Source organism: Colias croceus, chromosome 1 (genome assembly GCF_905220415.1).
Source record: "Colias croceus chromosome 1, ilColCroc2.1".
In the NCBI taxonomy this organism is placed as follows: Eukaryota; Metazoa; Arthropoda; class Insecta; order Lepidoptera; family Pieridae; genus Colias; species Colias croceus.
This window is the reverse complement of record NC_059537.1, coordinates 11,936,420-11,956,565: the sequence shown is the minus strand read 5'-3', so window position 1 is coordinate 11,956,565 and position 20,146 is coordinate 11,936,420. Positions and strand designations below refer to the sequence as shown.

The 20,146-nt window shown below is 35.5% G+C and overlaps 1 protein-coding gene and 1 long non-coding RNA gene across 3 annotated transcripts in view; both read right to left on the bottom strand.

Annotated features, from left to right (window-relative positions):
• LOC123690872 (protein bunched, class 2/F/G isoform-like) overlaps nt 1–20,146 on the bottom strand; it is a 142,632-nt gene that overhangs the window by 12,303 nt on the left and 110,183 nt on the right. For both annotated transcript variants that reach the window (XM_045634986.1, XM_045634976.1), the window contains one exon: nt 1,832–1,883. In XM_045634986.1, coding sequence (XP_045490942.1) covers nt 1,832–1,883 — 52 coding nt within the window. The remainder of the gene's footprint in view (nt 1–1,831; nt 1,884–20,146) is intronic.
• Nucleotides 7,120–8,645, bottom strand: LOC123690886. The gene is made up of 2 exons (XR_006751344.1): nt 8,072–8,645; nt 7,120–7,984 (listed from the first exon to the last, which is right to left on the bottom strand). It is a non-coding gene; the product is annotated as an uncharacterized LOC123690886 (long non-coding RNA).

The following is a 20,146-nucleotide window of genomic DNA, read 5'->3' as shown; positions in this document are numbered from 1 at the left end:
CTCCAGTGTATCGAATAGTGCCTTCGATTCTTTGAATTCAATCTAAATTTGTTTTCCACTTTCCAATGATGTTTGGCAATTTTTAATAGACGAAATAACTAGTCACTATAATACAATGCTTGCAAATCGATACAGGAAAAATGGCAGAAGTCGTAATAAGTAGATTTTTGTATGAAGTGAACAAAGAGTTCGAAAACACATATTTTACTAGAAATTATCAAACAAAGCGCAAATAATGCTTCTAGTTTACATTGCGTTTTAATTCACTAGTCAATATTGAGAACAATACACGTACAAAGCCTAGTGTGTCTAGAAAATTCTATATCAAATAGATAACGCTAATTAAATACGACTACTATTTCTCTGATGTAGGTAAAGGCTACGGTAAAGGACAATAATTTATGTTCATTAATTATTTGTATTGGTAGAAAACAAGCATAATTCCACATATGGTAGTTACAAGATACATTATGAATAACTCATAAACTTAAAACACACAAAGATTTGCAACGTTACCGCGAGTTCTAAAAGCTGCATAAATTGCAGGGTGAAAAAATGACAGAGCTATACGACCTACAATCTACATCATCTAGAATTCTAGAGCCATCACTTTTCTTACTGGAATTAATCCATCTTTAAGACGTCTCTTACCCATGGTAGTTTAAATCCTTCTGGGAAATAGATCCAAGTCCAAATGCCTATTATCTCTCGAGGAAGCAGGAAAAATATTACTACCAACCAGGTATAATATAAGTAGTTAATCCTCCAAATCCACAACATATTTGCGCAGATTAATTCGCCAAGTTCATCCATAAACATGGTGATAACAATCACAATGAAGGCTGTTTCTCTATAGTGCAGCAGGCATGGGCAGGCTGCGGCTGACCCACAACACATTAAAATTCTCTAAAGGGCCTCTGCGTGATGGACCTGTGACCCCATTTAAGCCTTCCAAAACTCCTAGTATCTTCCTTCTGGTGGTGTATTGTGGAGAGAAAACAATCAGAACATAACCATTCGTTTACGACGGCGTAGGGAAAGCGTTGTGATGTACGCAAATGTTTAATCAAGAGATTAATGAAAAGGTCAAACCAGAGATTAGACTTACGTTCACACCTGTACGAGGCATTTCGTATGCAATAAACTGACGCTTTGATTGCCATGTTTGTCTGTGCTTTTGTTAGGTTAAACTATGTCACGTAGTAACGAGTACAAGTACATTGTAGTTTAAAATTTCTCTAAATATTATTAATATTATTGAGTATCAACTGATCGCTTTAATGCGTAGAATGTATCAAACGATTTGATTGCATAAGCGTAACTTATTTACATGAATACGCTCATCATGCAGATAATGTCTAGATAATTTATAAAACTGTTTTGATTTACTTATCTGGAACTCTCTAGAAGCGAACATAACGAAGACTCATCAGATCATCATAGTGACGATTGCACTTATCTTTACTTTAACTATATTGAGACGATGAAAGAAACCATAAAACCGGCATAATTGGACATCAAAAGTATAGGAAATCGGCATTCCCGAGTCTCGTTTAACTCGCCGTGGACTCGATGTCTGTATTTGTAGATAAGGTTAACTTTTACCCATGTTAATGTACTACAGGTTCATTTCCCGTCTCGCCTAGATCTTTCGCGAATAGTGATGCTTTTCGAAAACCTTTCTAGACTAAGAATCGCTCTAATCAGGGTGTAATTGTGACTTGTGTACTATATCTTATACGCATTTGAAATCTCTAACTGTATTGCTTATTTTTACAAAGGAAAATTAATCTTATTCGAAATAAATATAATATAAAAAAAAATAGCTTACCATAGCTTGCTCGATCTTGTTGTCGATCGCCACGGCGCTTGTGCCAGATGCGCTGTAACAAAAAAATTGCACAATTAGAAACTTATCAATTAGAGATGTGATAATGTGGCTCTATTTTTTAATTAATAATATTATATAATCTAAAATTAAGAAATCCACTTAGTGCATTTCTTTATCAAGAAAAGAATGCAATAAAATTGAGAATTTAATAGAAGAATCATTCAAAAGCACAACATTTATAAATCGAGTTATCGTAGACGAGCAATGCGTGAATAAAATTCTTATCGGTCGTTTTCGAGTTAAAATACTTCAAAACAAAGGTACCGTGATTAATTTGTTAAATATTCATTCCTTTCATTAAATTGTAATTCGTATTCATGAAGTGTGTAACCGAATCGTTTTAAAATACTAGGTCATTATAGATTCAGCTGTGCTATGTTCATTGCTAAAAATAGGAATATTATATTATTAGAAACCATTTTTAACAAAACAAGTTTGACATAATATATTCAGCTTAAACCATACAAGGTGTAAAGAGAAGCAAATTAAGATAAATTCATCATAAACATAATGTTATTCATATATAGGAAAAAAACCGGCCAAGTGCGAGTCGGGCTCGCGCACAAAGGGTTCCGTAGCAGCAAATATAATAAACTTATTATTTACAGTTAAATCAACCTATCTCAAAAACTATAAGAGATACTTTGATCAAACCAAAAATCGTTGAAAGAGTTAATTAGCATGCATCACCTCTATTTTTTTTAGAATTTTATACCCCGTAGTTATAAAAATAGAGGGGGGGGAACATACTTCTTACGACTTTGAGAGCTGATATCTCAAAAACCGTTCACTTTAAGAAAAATGTTTTTTAGAAAACTTTATATCATTTTAAAAGACCTTTCCATTGATACCCCACACGGGTATGTACATCGAAAAAAAAAATTTCATCCCTCAGTTACATGTATGGGGGGCCCCACCCCCAATTCTTTTTTTTACTATTTAGTGTCATATTTTTGTAGCGGTTCATACAACACATATTCCCATCAAATTTCATCACTGTAGTACTTATAGTTTCCGAGTAAATCGGCTGTGACAGACGGACAGACGGACAGACGGACAGACGGACAGACGGACATGACGAAACTATAAGGGTTCCGTTTTTGCCATTTTGGCTACGGAACCCTAAAAACGACGGTCAATTCCACATTACTGCATTAGAAATTCCACGAATCGCAAGCTTATCAAGTGGGCACATAAAGATACTAAGTTATTATTCAAATCCGTTTCATATCTCGAAGTTAATCGGCAAAACATCCGCTATTACCGCACGAGAAGACAAGGACTTCCTATCATAGACGACTAGGAAAATATACCGTTGTACTGTAAACTTCGTACGCATGTGTGAAAACAAGGCAAGCATATCCGGATGATTACACTAACAAAAACAAACAAAAATATATTTAAAAAAAAAAAAAAAAAAAAAAAATAGATCATAGTGGGTAAATATTTAAGTGTTCTGGGCTCTACCAAATGCCGGCCATTATTTGAACAAACGTGTACCTACTCCGGCCAAACAATACGCTTGTTTATTGTTAAGAAAACCTAACCTAATCAACTTAATAGTTTTGAAACATTGCACTATAAATTATGAAGGTAGATTAGAATTGTGAAACATTTGGAGAATTATTAGAATTTTCATTTTAACATATTTGCGTTCTAGTGATATCTGTTGAAGAAAACTTAAAATATTGACCACAGTCAAATAACATATCTGTATTAACATTCAATTGACAATAGTCCGATAAATTTGCTAAAAGAAATCGCCGTGCAAACTGAAATCCACGTGGGTGGAGTCGGACACATATTTATTTTCAATATTAGTCAACTTTTGATGTACAGGTTTTACAAATTAGGTATTATAATGAATGGTGATGTAATGCGTCTTACAATGAATATTCGGTAAGGTGTAGTGCCTCGCCCAACTGTCCACTTGCTCATTAAGCAAATCATTAAAATTTACACAAAAAGTAAACTTTCCCTCGTGTTTACGTTTTCATCAAACATAGGCATGCAACGCATGAACGGTTTCTAAAACATTTGAGAGACATGTTCCTGTACAACGGTGAAGCTGAGTTTATGATCTAATACTCTTGTAATTCAGTAGCCAATGTGGCACAATATGAGTAGGTACGTACTTGACTTTCTCCGGCCAGATCCGTGCCGTCGTGCCGGCAACGAGGTGAGCAGCAACGCCAAAGTTGACGAGCATTGAAGCGTTGAGAACGACCGCGGCCCCGTATCGATTTCAACCAGTTCATTACTGTCAGAATGGTATTGAATAACCTTCGACAATTTCACGACCACCGACGGAATCGACACACACCGCGGAAATCAGCGTCTACCACTCGAAGTTTTATTATTGTGGGATACAATAAAAATTGTCGATTAATTGGCATATCAATTTAGAAAGCAACGCGATGACAGACAAATAAAACTGGCTTTCTCTCAATGGATATCAACAAAACAAGTTTCGGCACTTTTCAGATTGCGCAAGGATAGTGTTGACAAAATTACAGATAGTATGTAACGAGACGAATAAAAAAGTGATACTGAAGGCGGAATTGGAGATACGAAGAAAGTAATAAATTAAACAAAGACGAAGACGGATTATAGCGTAGCATTAAAAACAATTGTAAAATAAATTTCCAAATGCAAGATATCTAACAACAGCACATAAAATTTCCAGTCTTGTGAAATTGTATATCACAAAACGTTGACAGACGTGACTTTAATGAACAATTTGCGAGCAACGTGAGTGTTGCCAAATAAACTAATAGAAGACGGGTTCATCAGTGTCAGTTAACAAAATGCAACTGGCAACAAAAACATTTCAAAACACACCGTCAAAAATAGAAATATTATTTTAATGAAATGTGTGTAATATTCACTAAAGTTCTAAGTAATGAAGACATAGAATCTAAACAATCTGACAAATTCATATCATACCATATGAAATGAATTGCCAACGTAGTGTATGTGAAAATGTATAAAGACGACGATGCTTACTAGACAAAGGGATCTGTAGTTACGCACGTGTTTGCTTTGATAATGGCTTCTAGGCATTTTAAATAGAACACTGACAAAGAGATGTGATGCTCAACTAAAAAAGAGGAGATTACAACTGAAGCTTACTGATGGGTAGAATTAAAAACTGACATTTATTGCTTCGAGGTAATGCTGCGTATTATAGTTCTCAACCAAAATATCTTTTATTGAATGGACTCCTGGAGATATAAGTGATTAAATTATAAAACGTACTTGAAACGTAAAGATCTTAGCATTCAAATACTCTCGCTCGATCTCGCAATGTGTTTCATGCATATAGTCGTCAATGCGAGCGGAATGAAAAATGAGGGCGTTAAATTATTTATTGAGATGTTTACCGCGCTCTTAGCGGTTCGCATGAGCATTGGAGAGCTCAGTCAATATAATTGTACCTAATTGAATAGACAGATATAAATAGGACGCGCGTTTCCAAAACAAACGTATTCAAAATAGCCAACGGTGCGGTGGTGAATCAGAATGCGACGTTTTTAAAGAAAAACGATGTAACAAAGGTCAGGAATAATACAAACCTGAGCTCATGAAAATTCAATACAACGAATGAGTCACACGATTTAATTGTTATTTTGTAACCTAAAAGCCGATATTCAAAAATAATGCGCAACACATAACGAGCGTGATTGATGTGTTTAGAAACATTTATACCTGACCTAGCATTAATGCTTCGATCTCTTTTAATAAACATTGGGCAGAATGAAATAACCATATCTCAGGAGGAGTGCAATGACATATTATGAAGATGCTTGTTGAGCGTAAACAGGTATTTGTGTCAACGGCATATTAATTGCCCATCACAGCGAAGATTTCGCAGTTGTTGCAAATTTTTACGTGCGCACAATGGATCGTACAAAGGCAGCGTGTGATCAACATGGTAACAGATTAGCATTATCGTGGTATCGTGGTGCATTGCAGTGGCACATTGTTATCGTCGGTTGCGCGGTGTGGAGCCAAGGTCGATGAAGGGAAATCGTCGGGTGTAGCCGATGTCGACATGCGCGATGTTCCTCACGACCGTTACATCTCGCTGCTGCGTTTCACAACACTTACTCGTGTCGATCATTACTTAATTAAGTGAGGAAACAGACTGGCAATGAATATAAGGAATTCATCTCTAGTGTTATACGTTTCGTGCACTGAAAAAACGTGACGGCTATAAATAAACAAGTTGCTGCTATTTACAACCGAGTAACTTGCTTCGGAGGGAGCCTGCAAAGTTTGTTGCTAAAATTATACAAGTCAACTTTGTTAACGTATGTTGGTAATATAAACCCACTAAGCTGGTCAAAAAATACGTATTAAAGGTTTGTTGCTTTTAACCTATTCACTCAGTAAATATAACCTACCTACTTACTATAGTGAATCGCGTTACTCTGTTAACAATACCCAACGTGCTCTGTTGTTTTTAGCAAAGTTGTTGCGTAAAACTAGCTAAGTAACACGATAATGTTAATCATATTTATTGGGTAGGGACAGCCAATCTACTTTGTTACTTCTACTCAATTGAAAATTTGTATACGTAGCCAAGTTACTGGGTACTGTCAATCGTGTTCATTGGTTAACTATAACTAAATATACTCTGTTCTTTCTAGTCAATTAAGATTGGTATATTTAGCCAAGTTACTTTGTATTCTTAGGCGGGTTTATTAGGTAACCATAGCTAAAATACTTTGTTGCAAATACTAATTCAAACGACACATATTAAGCTATATATTTTCAGTATAAGCTGACCTGTGAATGTTTGTAAAACCTATACAAGGTGTAACAGAAAGGGGATATACACATCCGAACAGGGCGTGATGCACTGATGAAACTGAACAACGTTTCCCAAGGAAAATGGGTCGAAAGATGAAAAAAAAAATTAAACCTCTCCATTATTTTCATCTTTTGACATTATGTTCTTTGGGAAAATTGTTCAGTTTCATCAGTAGGTACATCACGCCCTGCTTAGATGTGTAACCCCTTTCTGTTACACCCTGTATGCAATGTGAAGTCAGCTCATACTGAAAATATTTACCTAGTTCGATATGTTGTCATTTGTCATTAGTGCATGGGGCAAAATTTTGGCATGTCGGAAAAAAAGCCAATGAAACGTTCATGTAGGAAAATAACACTCATTTTACCGACACACCAAAAACTTATAAGAAACTGAAAGAAAATTATGCACATTAATGAAATTAGCTTTATTCAGTACACGATACAATCATTTCAAGTAACATACTACTTACACTTAGATACTACTACTTTTAAAAATAGTACACAATTCACAATGTCAAGAAACAATAACTATTTTGTGTTTTAATTTTCACAATAACAAATTTAAATATAAATCATGAGTAAGCTTTTAAGGAATGACTCACACTACGAACCTGAACAACTTTAATTAGGTCTATACCTAATCCAAAGCCAAATCCAACATCGTAAAAGAAATATCAGCTGTTTCATATACAAAAGTGGAATTATCTACTCTGCCAAAATCTACGGAACAGCTGATTTTATTTCGCGATGTTGGAGTTTGTTCTATAATGAAAGTGGTTTAGGTTTGTTTACATAAAAACAAACAACCATTATGGTAATGTAAGCAAGTTACTACATCTAAATATTGTACTTATATGTATTTGATAAGTCAAAAGTTTAGGCAAAAACTATAGAATAAGTTAGGAGAATAAGTAATCTTTTTGATCTAATAATTTTATTACAACCCAACAAGTAAAACCGTTATTTTAAACATTTGAATTTATTCTCATTGAAACATAATTCACATTCGTCGTCGGGAAAATGATCATAAATGCTAAAACTTAAACATTTTTTGCACCAAAAAAAATTTAAGTACAATAAGCTCTTTACATATTATATGGGAACTATATCCTACCTAATGTAATTTACTAAAGTAATAGGTATTTAATAAAGTAATAAGTATATGACAATATCTGGCTTGATCAGAAGTAACTTACTAATTCAAATATTTTTGGCTTGATTGTGGGGAAGCTTTCAGTGATATATTGTCCTTTGGTTTTCACAATCTTTTTCTAGCTGTAAAAAATAAAAAAAACCTAAGTAAATATTATACAAAAGTAATTAAACTAAAGCAGACAAAAAATTCAAAAAAATTGAACTCACCAGAAGATATCCTTTGGGTTTTTTAAGAGCCGCATATTCATTGTATTGAGGTATTGGAGCTATAGTTAACTATTTTGCAGCAATTAGCTTCGTCTCTGTAGAGTCTTGCCACTTTAGTTCTACGGCTGTCCATGGCTGTTTTTGAGCCCTAATAGTTTGTCTTCTGCATCTTGCTCTTCTATAATAGTTTGAATTAAAATGATGATGAAAAGTTTTTAATGTAAATTTGAATCTGCCTTGTAGGTGCTGAGGCGGCGCTTCAACAGACACGTTCGTCACTCGACTATGATTTGATAGAAATGGCTGACTTTGCGGGCTACGCAGCCAATTCCTTGTTTCATTTTTATCAAGTTACTCGGTCAAAAATAGTATTCGCTCCATTGTTAATTGCCGAGCTGTGCTTATCTCCCAATAGATAAGTTACTTGTTTGTTTTTAAGTAAGAAACACGGTTATATGCATCATAGAAAGTTATTTAATTTTAGCCAAATAATATTATGTCTAAATTTAAATGATTTACTTGTCATTCAATCATTATGTAAGCTTGTTTATTTTTAACCAAACTCTGTGTAAATAGTAGCCAACTATGGTTAAGTCTAAAATTAAATAACTTGCTTATCATTAAATAATAACGTAAGCTTGTCTATTTTGAACCTAATTCGGTAAAGGTAATATTGACCGAGTCGGTAATTTTGAAATAAATAAGTACTTTTTTAATAATAGCCAAGAATATTTAGCAATACTTGCTTGTATAATACTAGCAAAGCTTTAATGCATATTTTAAATATGTCTTAATTGAATGCAGCAAAATAATTTTTAACCGAGCTAAATTGGTACTTTGCTAAAGAAAATTTTTCTCAGTGTGTGCCATATTGTTATAGGCATTGTCAATGTTTTAGCAACCAACACAAAATGTAATCGAGCGCAATGAGATTATGAAATAAAATAATATTTTACAACAAAGGGCGAGATTGGGCCACCAAGGGACCAGTTGAGAATTTGTCACGCAAATCCGTCACGCAATGGTGCCTTTCCTTATTTTCGCAAATCACGAATTTCCTTTATGAATGACTTCATTTAGAACGTTCAAAAAAGTCTAGTGAATAAGTTATTTTATGAAGAAAACACCTATAAAGCAAAAACATAACATATCACACATAAAGGCCATTATCGCATGAGAAATAATTATTTTCAACAAAGACCAAAATAATTATCCGAAGTAATGCAACATTCAAGGTTAACGACGCGACAGAGTGATTTATTCTATAACGTTTCATAAATTTAGTATGAACTTGAGTGCACTAATCGATACAGCAGCAGATCATAGTTTAGGTTCAATAGGCGGCGCTGACGTCAGCCAATCGTAACTTCTCGTCTCGCTGCAGCCGGCTACTTCACTGGAACCTTCACCGACTTACCTCTTCAGCCGCGGATGGCTTGAGATCTCAAAGTTCTCCTTAAGATGGCCGTAAAAACCCGCAATGCGCCACGTCGTCGGACGGGAAGGTAAAATGTACTCACACAGGGTAGAAGTAGTCGATGTACTTGACGACGACTTCTCTGAGCAGATCCTGTTTGTTCATGATTGACGAGTAGCTCGTACTTATTAGTTTGGTTTGCATGGCTTCGTCTTGTAATATTTGTAGCTTGTGGGACGAGTGCGTCCCACCTTTGGGTTGTAACGGAGCCGTTTTTGTGAATTCTAGTGAGCGTTGTGCGTGTTGAGGTAGAGCTGTGTTTGTAGCGGTAACGTCAATACGCGAGCGACCGGATCGACGCGTTGCGGCGAACTGGGGCCAGGGCCTGTCTCGGGGGCGGTCGGGGAGGGGAGCCGGCCGCCGAGCGGCGCGCGCACGGCTCTATCTACTACGGGGCTACGATGGCGCCTCCGGACACCTAGTCGATGCTTTAGGCCGCGGTAGCCCAATCCTTTACGAGGATCAAAATTTCGCAGTCTAACTTTTATTTGAAATGTTTGCATGATACCATCGTGTAGTTCAAGGTTAACCAGATGAAGCCAGTTTTTGTAAGGCACACGGCAGCATTACACACAAATAAAATTAGAGAACAGGTGCCCAGAACCGGTATTTTGAGAAGATAATAAATGCTCTCCGTAAATGTTTGAAAACAAATACGTTCGTTTAAATTTTATAAAAATAGCTACAACTGGTTAAATCATTTAACCTTTCAATTGTTACACAAATTATGTGCTATGGTTTATGATGACAATAGTGTAAACAAAGCATTAAGTTTATTAGAGGCGAGATGACAAGACAGCGCTATTAAAACCACGAGGCGTCAGTGTCATTAATGTTTCCGCATATTGTCCCTCATGCTTCGAGTTACATTGAAATTGCAGCTTATATAATGCTCGTTAAATCATTGTTATAATATAAGCTTTGTTAGTATAACTATTTATGGTCAATAAAACCAGTAGCTTGTTTGATTTTGCAGTAAGAGGATGATCAACATACAGAAAGAAAATTATAACAAGTCATGAACATGAAATATTCGCATGTATCCAGACGTATTGATGTAACGACAGACCTAGACAGAAACGTCTGGTAGTTTATTTACAGAAAGCAGACGATACATCCATTTGTTGTACCTACAATCGACGCTACACCAAAATTAGCCCGGCAACCCTAAGTACCTATGGCAGCGGTATCATTGCTCTAATTGAATCGATACTCGAGCTACGCGAAGCCTCTCGTCTTATGCGATTGTAACAATAATAACCGTTTGTGCACGTTAGTGAAGTATGGTTATTTTCGCAACTGACGCAAGTTAGATAATAATTTGCGTTGAGCTAATTTAATTTCCGCGGTCATTACACAGGGCTGGCAGCCACCTGAGCAATAATTTATCAAAGATACATGATATTGCCATTGTTAATGATGCGGACTAATGAATGATGCTCTAATACGGGCCCAGACTTAGCTCTGGAATGGAGCTGAACCGTTTTGTTCTGTTTGCCGCAATTATGGCTTGTTGTTTTCGTTGGTCAATCAGAGGAATCTCATCTTATACATTTAATTGTTTTGGACTTAAAATTATAACTTGACTAAGTATTGCTTAGATGTGGCCGGTTACCCGTACCTGTTAAAATATCAAGAGAGTAACTTAAGGCAGAAATCAAAATACATCAAGAATATGCTTTATCAATTAATCCTTGCACCGATGCTCCACAGTTTACTCTATGCTTTATGCAACACTTAACCCGTGTAGCGTCCTACGCACAGCGGTTGTAGCGTAACTCAAATTGTACTGAGAGCGTCCTGCGCACAAACGCTGTGACATTGAAGGTCATCAGTAGAGACGTACAAGTGAATGTTTCCAGTATAAAAAATATTTCTCTATGCCTTAAACATTTATAATTCGAATCGACACGACTCCGAGACAGGAAATACAGACTAAAACCACAAAAAAAAAAAAAAAAAAAAAGTGAATCATTGATTGAGTTGCGTCATCGGCCATAGTTTGTAACGTTCGTCTTGTTCAACGAATATTTGGATTGTGAATTATGCCGAGAGGAATAATTAGATGAGTGATAATTGAGACGTATATTACTGGAAATTTTACGTAGAATACGTTTATGATATTGGTTTTAGGGATATTTGAAGAATACTCAGTGAAAAAGTGTCTCAACTTTTCAGTGCGGAAGACGCAAAATGGCGCTTTTTTTCTTGTTTGTGAATAATGGATATTTGTTATTATTCATAGTGAAATACGTTGTGTTAAATGTGTGAAAATATAAGTGAATGTATTTGGCAATCGTGTAGTGATATGAAAACGTGAATATGATCATTTGATGACTCACCATTATCATGTAAGTGTTAGTAGGTATGTAAGCAATTAAAATTAAAACAAAAGAAAATCAATTTTTTTATAATTTTATAGAAAAAATATATCGTCATGATTACATTTTTATGCTATAACTAGTTTCTTCCTCTTTCCAAAAATATATCATACATGGCATATAATTATAGAACAATAGGGTAAATAAAATTTTCAAACTCGGTAGTCATAAAAAAGCTAGATTTCGTAAACTACCTCGACATACTTGGGACGCATAACATCTGTGCGTATGACGCTAGACGGGTTAAATATATACACCACATAGAACTGGAGGTTCTATATCGTTTCTACTTCAAGATATTTATCATCCTCAGCGACTTGCAATAAAACTACGTTGTACCCTCCGTTTAGACAACAACGTTACCAAACTGCACACTACACAGAACAACTGAATCTATCAGTGTGCTACAGTAACAAGTGACCGTAAAATAGTAATTGCAAATTGTAACCAACACTCATGAATATGTATTGCTGTATCAGTACACGAGATATTCACGTAATACGCATTTTGTATGCGCTACGATACCAACCTACAGTTTTATCTCATTAAGATTTGATTTGTATGTATAATGCAATCATTTCAAGGACTGCAACCGTGCGGTGGACGCACACATTGTTACACCGAGGCGGTGGGAAAAAGTTTTATAACGTCAATTGATATTTACGATAATTTTCAAGCTACGAATTATGAATACAAAAAAGTTCCAAATTGTTAGAAATGTTACCAAACAAAATCGTGTCATTAATATTTCTTCACTTTTGTGAACTTGAAGATATTTCGTGTCGCGTCTGAAAGTATTTCATTATGAGAAATGGGTTCCAGAAATAACTTAGAAACTCTACCAAGTATCCGATAAGCAGTTCTTACAAAAATTGAACTTAAGTAATTTTTCTTGGCAATAACCGTTATATCAGAACATTGGAACAGAATCAAATCATTCACAATCATTCACAATTAAATCTTCCACAATTAAGTATGTATTTTAAAGAAAATGATAGAATTATACGAATGCGGTAAGTTGCTACATATAAAATGTGAATAGAGGAAATAATATTCAAATTGCGGAATATCTAAAGGTTACACACTTGTGCATAACGATGATCTCATGGTATGACCTCACAGCAAAATCTATTTATTAATTGGCGATTATAGCACTCAGGGTCCGAGAGGTCAAATATTATTGAGTGCAATAAACATTAATATTAACATTTTATTTAATAAGTCGAGCTGTCGTTGACAGTGATGCTTTTAACGTAATTAATTTTTTTTACACATTCGTGCTGATTATATGAATGATTAATAAACAAACAATGTTAAATTATGTTAACACCTACGCGCTCTACTACTAAATATGTATTTATACGGATAGCAAGATTTAAGTAGATTTAAAATTAAATAACCACAACATATGAATATCTACAATCTCTGTTATAACCATGTTTTATTTTGAAATGAAAAGATTTAGTGTTCTTTAAATAGAGTATAGGCACTGCAGAAAGACTCAGCTTGGTTTCTTACAACCCTTTTCCCGTGAATTAAAGCAGCCTCCAAATTCAGAACCGATTCATCAGCTTACATTAAGAGCTAGCGCGCACGAGCAACTTTTGTCTCCGCAACTATTTTGTATCCGCCATCACCTCTATGGGCTAGTAAGAAAGTGCGCGCACGTAGCGACGCAACTTCCCATAGAGTTGATGGGAGAGACAAAATAGTTGCGGAAACAAAAGTTGCTCGTGCGCGCTAGCTCCTAAGCAACAATTTACACTTAAAAACTGTTCGAGTAATTTCCATTAGAGCTCATCATAGTAAAACCTAGCCATGTCATAATTTATTTAATTCAATTGCATAATACATCCCAAAGTCTGCGGTTAAGGGCTTCAGTTACGGCTGATTCACAACGTGACGTATCTCTACTCTTCCTCATTACATTTACAATGTAAACGCATATACATGTATCGTTTGACCACAAATTCATTATGCGTAGGATTATTTTTCCACAATTAAGAATACACGCACCAAGTATTATGTCATGTATGAATAAAGACTTTCTGTTGCTTCTGACGTTTGAGGCAAAGGAAGGATCCTAAATCCATACTAATATTATAAATGCGTAAGTGACTCGCCACTATCCCACAATCACGCCTTAATTACTGACCCAATTTGCATGCAATTTGGTATAGAGATATTTTGATACCCGAGAAAGGACATAGGCTACTTTTTACCCCGGTACATAGGATAGGTTTTATCACGGAAATCCCACGGGAACGGGAACTATGCGGGTTTTTTTTACTGCGCGGGCGAAGCCGCGGGCGGAAAGCTAGTTAGTTAGTTGCTAGTTGCTAGTTAATAAAGACAAAGTAATTTTTGATGAGTAATAGAGATAAGTGTCTAACATTTGGCGGTTTCGATGGCCCATCATCATAGTATGCATGATGCATCATACATGCAGGAAGTTAAGGTATGCAAAGATTGAGTTATGACAAACCTTACTTATTTGATAATAATTCAAAGTATTTTTTAAATTATTAGTAAAACATAAAAACTATTTAAGAAAAATTGCTTATTATTGCAACTTTTTAAAGGTTGCTAAAATGTAGTGTTCATAATAAATCATATCGAAAAAAGTAAATATTTATTACACCTAACGCAAAAACCTACCTACTGAAAAACCAATACAACAAAACCAATTATATTAATCATCTTTACATTCTTTGATTTTTTTGTAAGTATTTATTAGTAAAAATTGGACAGTATTTTTTCAAATTACAATAAAAACTACATAACTATTATAACTACTAGTATGTATGTCTGTATGTATATGGCAATAACGACGTGTTTGATTACAGTGCGACTTTTTGCGATGACAAGTAATTGACGGGAATTATTGTTATAGATAATTCTAATACCACTTCTTAGAAATATGTACTAACTACTGCAATTAACTTTTTTGTTCCCAGTTGAGTTCATGGCTTGTGTGTTTGAAACTATTTAACCGACATTCGCAAAAAGACGAAAGCTTCTCTATTTGTAACGATTTTTTTTTATCTAAGGAGCAGCTTACAAAACTTATTACTATTTTGACAATATCGTCCATAATAAACATCCTTAAATACGCAGTTGTTAATCTTGTATTTCAAAATGTTTTTCAAGATAGATACTCGTTATCCTTATTTTCGATTTTCAGTGTAACTTTGTGGAAAATTTCATTACGATAGGTGCAGATAAGTTTGTGTTAAGATGCAGTGTGAAGGTCTACTTTGAACTATAAATTTTATGAAATATGCAATACAACCTATTTTATATAAGAGCAACTATGGAGTTTCTTGCCGGTTCTTCTCCGTAGAAACTGCTTTCAAAATCGCTGGAAAATGGTAAGACTATCAAAAGTGCTTCTAGACGAAGTTTAATTGAATAAATAAATGTTTGAGTTTGAGTTTAATATCAACAAATGGTTTAAATTATAGCTGAACAGGAATCGCCTGTACAAATGCACGCATGTTACAAGGGCCATCGATCAAATCACATTGGTTTAGATGTAAAACCGTCAAGAGAGACGTTCCCGTCTGCATCCTTATTGCTTCAATAGGGCCAAGTTGCACAAATTGGTCCTTCCGCTACTATGCTTCGGTAATGATCCAGATTAACGTCTCTGTACTCGTTTCAACTACTTTAACACGAATTGAAACAGCACAGCAACAATGGAAAATTTTATAAAATAAAAATATACCATGTCGCATCGATTAGTTTAGGTCGCGCTTCTTGATTTCCGTAAAAATTAACGTGCATAAACATTAGGAGAATCGTCAGAATTACGTCAAACGTACATGGAGATTATAACATATACAGGGTTACAGGTTAAGTCGACCTATTCCTGTTAAGAGCGTATAGTAGGGGTCAAAACAAACTGATTTGATCTTATAATACCATATCCAAAAGTTAGTCGTTGAAGAGTTATTGCAATTTTAATTTTTTTCTTGAAAATGCCACTTTATCTTCGCATTTAGCGTTTAATTTTTTATTTTACTTATTTGGTCTGGGTTTTTTTGGGTTTTTATGTAAAGATTGAGTTAAACAATAATTCTCAGCAATAAAAATCCATATCGCTGCAAACAATTCAAAGAAATGGCTTTTAATCTAAAAATAATATCATTAAAGTAATTTAGTTAACTCGTTTTAAAGAAAGATATTGAAAAAAATCTCTATGAAAATGTCTCTGCAGATGTTTTTAAAAACATGTGCATGTTCTTAGCTATGTAAAAAGGTATGATAACCTTAGGTAGCATTCGTAGATTCCAAGAAATCGGGGATAAACATGGGACAGTGTTAGTAAAGTACAACATCAGAATAAATTTTGTCATAATTTATTTTTCTTAAAAACTTTACAGTTCCTGCTCAATATGACTTCCTCTATTGCGAACACATATTCGAAACCTTTTCCGCAGAGTACTCTTAGTCAAGAGCCAATTAACAACTGGGGTAGTCACCCCAGTTGTTAATTGGTTCCTCATCTTATTGGCTGCATCGATAATTTTTTGTCGTAAAATATCAACAGATGGAATCGGGTTCGGCTCATTGTACACCAGACTCTTCATATGCCCCCATACGTAAAAGCCCATGGGGGTTAAGTCTGGACTTCTAGCCGGCCATGGTATGGGCCCACCTCTTACGATCCATCTGTTTGGATAGTTGATGTCTAACCATTCTCTAACACTTCTTCTGTAATGTGCAGGGCAGCCATCATGTTGGAACCACATGTCTCATAACAAAGTCAGGGGTATGTCTTCAAGTAGGTCGCTTAAATGTTGGCGCAGAAAGGTCTCATAATTTTCACCATTTAGGTTGTCCGGAAGGAAGTATGGTCCAATTAATTTATTTGAAATTATCCCCATCCACACATTAAGACTGAATCGTCTTTGTGATTTTTTTGGATTCTTCTTGTTAGGATTTCCACGTGCTTTCGGAGCCCAATAGTGAGCGTTATGGTAGTTTTCCCAGTAATTTTTTTAACCCGATTCCATCTGTTGATATTTTACGACAAAAAATTATCGATGCAGCCAATAAGATGAGGAACCAATTAACAACTGGGGTGACTACCCCAGTTGTTAATTGGCTCTTGACTAAGAGTACTCTGCGGAAAAGGTTTCGAATATGTGTTCGCAATAGAGGAAGTCATGTTGAGCAGGAACTGTAAAGTTTTTAAGAAAAATAAATTATGACAAAATTTATTCTGATGTTGTACTTTACTAACACTGTCCCATGTTTATCCCCGATTTCTTGGAATCTACGGATGCTACCTGAGGTTATCATACCTTTTTACATAGCTAAGAACATGCACATGTTTTTAAAAACATCTGCAGAGACATTTTCATAGAGATTTTTTTCAATATCTTTCTTTAAAACGAGTTAACTAAATTACTTTAATGTTATTATTTTTAGATTAAAAGCCATTTCTTTGAATTGTTTGCAGCGATATGGATTTTTATTGCTGAGAATTATTGTTTAACTCAACCTTTACATAAAAACTCAAAAAAACGAGACCAAATAAGTAAAATAAAAAATTAAACGCTAAATGCGAAGATAAAGTGGCATTTTCAAGAAAAAAATTAAAATTGCAATAACTCTTCAACGGCTAACTTTTGGATATGGTATTATAAGATGAAATCAATTTGTTTTGACCCCTACTATACGCTCTTAACAGGAATAGGTCGACTTAACCTGTAACCCTGTATAGTTAATTGCATTACCTTAATACAATACATCGATATTCATTAAGCGAAGTCCGATTCTCAAGTCGATACTTCCAAGGTTAGCTGTACCTGATCGCAATCGCTATGCATGACAATATAAACAGAAGCGCAATACTTTATAAGTACATAAGGAACAAAGCAAATTGGAAATCGTTTTCAAAATCAGAGAATCAAAGAGACAATCACGTAGCCAAGTGTGATAACTACGGTAGAGATAAGACATGAAATGATAAGGATGATGAGATTGTTAACCAGCAGTAATAACATTAGTCATTATGTAAAAGTCATCACTGGGCTGGGCTAAATAAATATAATATTACTCACGAGCACCAAGTATTACGGCGGCCAGAATTCTGCCGGGGTTGAACAGGTGGTTTAGTACTGGCATCTGGTGGCAGATTTAGTTTGAAACCGGCAATCGATTTCCTTCGCTTCGCGGCAAGAGCACGTGACGCGAGATCCGAATCGTGCAAGTGGTCAGGTGACGAAGCCTGCGAACACATCTTCATGTGCGCCTGCGCTGTGGCCACCTGGAGCAGCTTGCTGGACAGGCTGCGTCGGCCCAGGGCCTCGCATGTCGCGCACCGCGGCTCGTCCATCGGGGCCCTCGTGCGTTCGACCCGGCCACGTTGCATGCACTGAGCGCCTATTGTTTCCAGCGTGGTAGTTTAACTGATGTCATCCGACGAGCGACACGCGCACTGCCGCTCATAAAAATCTAAGACTACACTCGTCTGGGCGAGAAATCGATATTCGACCGAAATAGGCTTAATGCGATAATGGGGAGGCGATAAGGTTTACACGCGAATAAGTGTATTGACCTATCGTGGTGTACACGGCTTCGCGGCGACCTCGGCAGGCGAGCGCGCTCCGACGTCGCGGCGCAAGCGACTGCGGTCAATCCGAAGAGCACACCCCCTTTGTAATACGAACGTCCGTCAAGATATCAATGATTGTGGTGAATAATGCGTGAACAAGCATCGAATGACTTAGAACGTCATAAAATAACTAGGGCTTGGGTGTCACTTGTACGAACGTTCTGGATGCTGTCCAGGTACTTGTTACAGCGATGATTTAATCGCACATCAATCATGTACTAAATTATTTAAATAGTATAATCCCCATACGATATTCTGAAAATCTATTGCTATAAACGCTACGACAAGCGTAGAAAATCCGAATAACTTCGTAATAAATTTATTTATGATTAAAACTGCTCACATTGCAGCCATGACTTTCATTTATTACAATTTGATAGCCAGTTCACCCTTCTACAACCTTCACGTTGTTATTTTTTTAGTATGAAATGAACAACAAAAAAATAATTCACTTGTTGTTGCTCGACATTGATCTAATTTGAATTTCCTTTTTTGTCGATCCTAGATTTAGCTTGATAGCAGTTTAAAAATAAAACAAGATAACGGTGATAAAAATAACGATGTTGTCACTCGTTTTGTACTATCAAGACAAGAAACAATAAACATAATTGCTGTCAATTCAACTGACAATCACAATATCGTATGCAAAAATCTCTCTAAGATGCAGAAATGCATTAGAAACGTCGCGTAGGAAGCCGTGACCGTCGTATAGAGCTCAAGGGTTGGCCGCCAGGTGCCAAGACCTGTTGCACCTTCCACGTCGATTGACATCGTCAATGTTACGTGCTATTGGCACTCGCTGCGCACCGACACGCCCTATTTGTTGTTCACACGGTAATTATATAAATATTATTGCTTTTTAAGGTTTTGGAAGTATACACTTGAAAATTAAAGACTGCAATAATTCATAAAGTTTTTTATCGGGACGGTTACAGCGAGCGCGGTCACGGGCAGACTAATTGTACAATTATTGCATGACGTTAGAGATATAGATAGCATGATGCTAAGCTCATAATCTTTTTATGATATCTTATAGGTACATATATTATATAACCTTAAGGTATGCGCTAATGTCATGTCTACGATAAAAATCATGTACCCATATTATATTTGTTTTTCGATACGGTAAACTAAATCAGTATCTCTTTAATCGCGGAGCAAAAATATTGACAATATTTATTGTTATATAACTCGCAATTAATTTACCTATTTTAATTCGCAGGTAATGCTAATCTTGTTTTTTTTAAACTTATTATTAATCCGAATAAAGTATAAATAAAATTTAAGTCGCGGATAACGATAATGTTGTTATCAAACAATGAATGGAGGTAAGGCGACCTTGAACGAAACAGCAGTGCACGTTGATAAGAATGTAAATTCGCTAAAAATACATACCAATGTAATACTTTTTAAATGTCCTCTTGCAATTATGTAGGTAACTAATTTGTAAGAAGTAGAGTATGACTTGTTCGAATCGTACATTTTATCACTCGAATTTTGTAAAAGATGTTTAATGAATAATATGCCATTTAGATATAATTCTCAGACTATTACTTTACTGGAGTACCTTCTCACTTTTTAGTATGACTCCC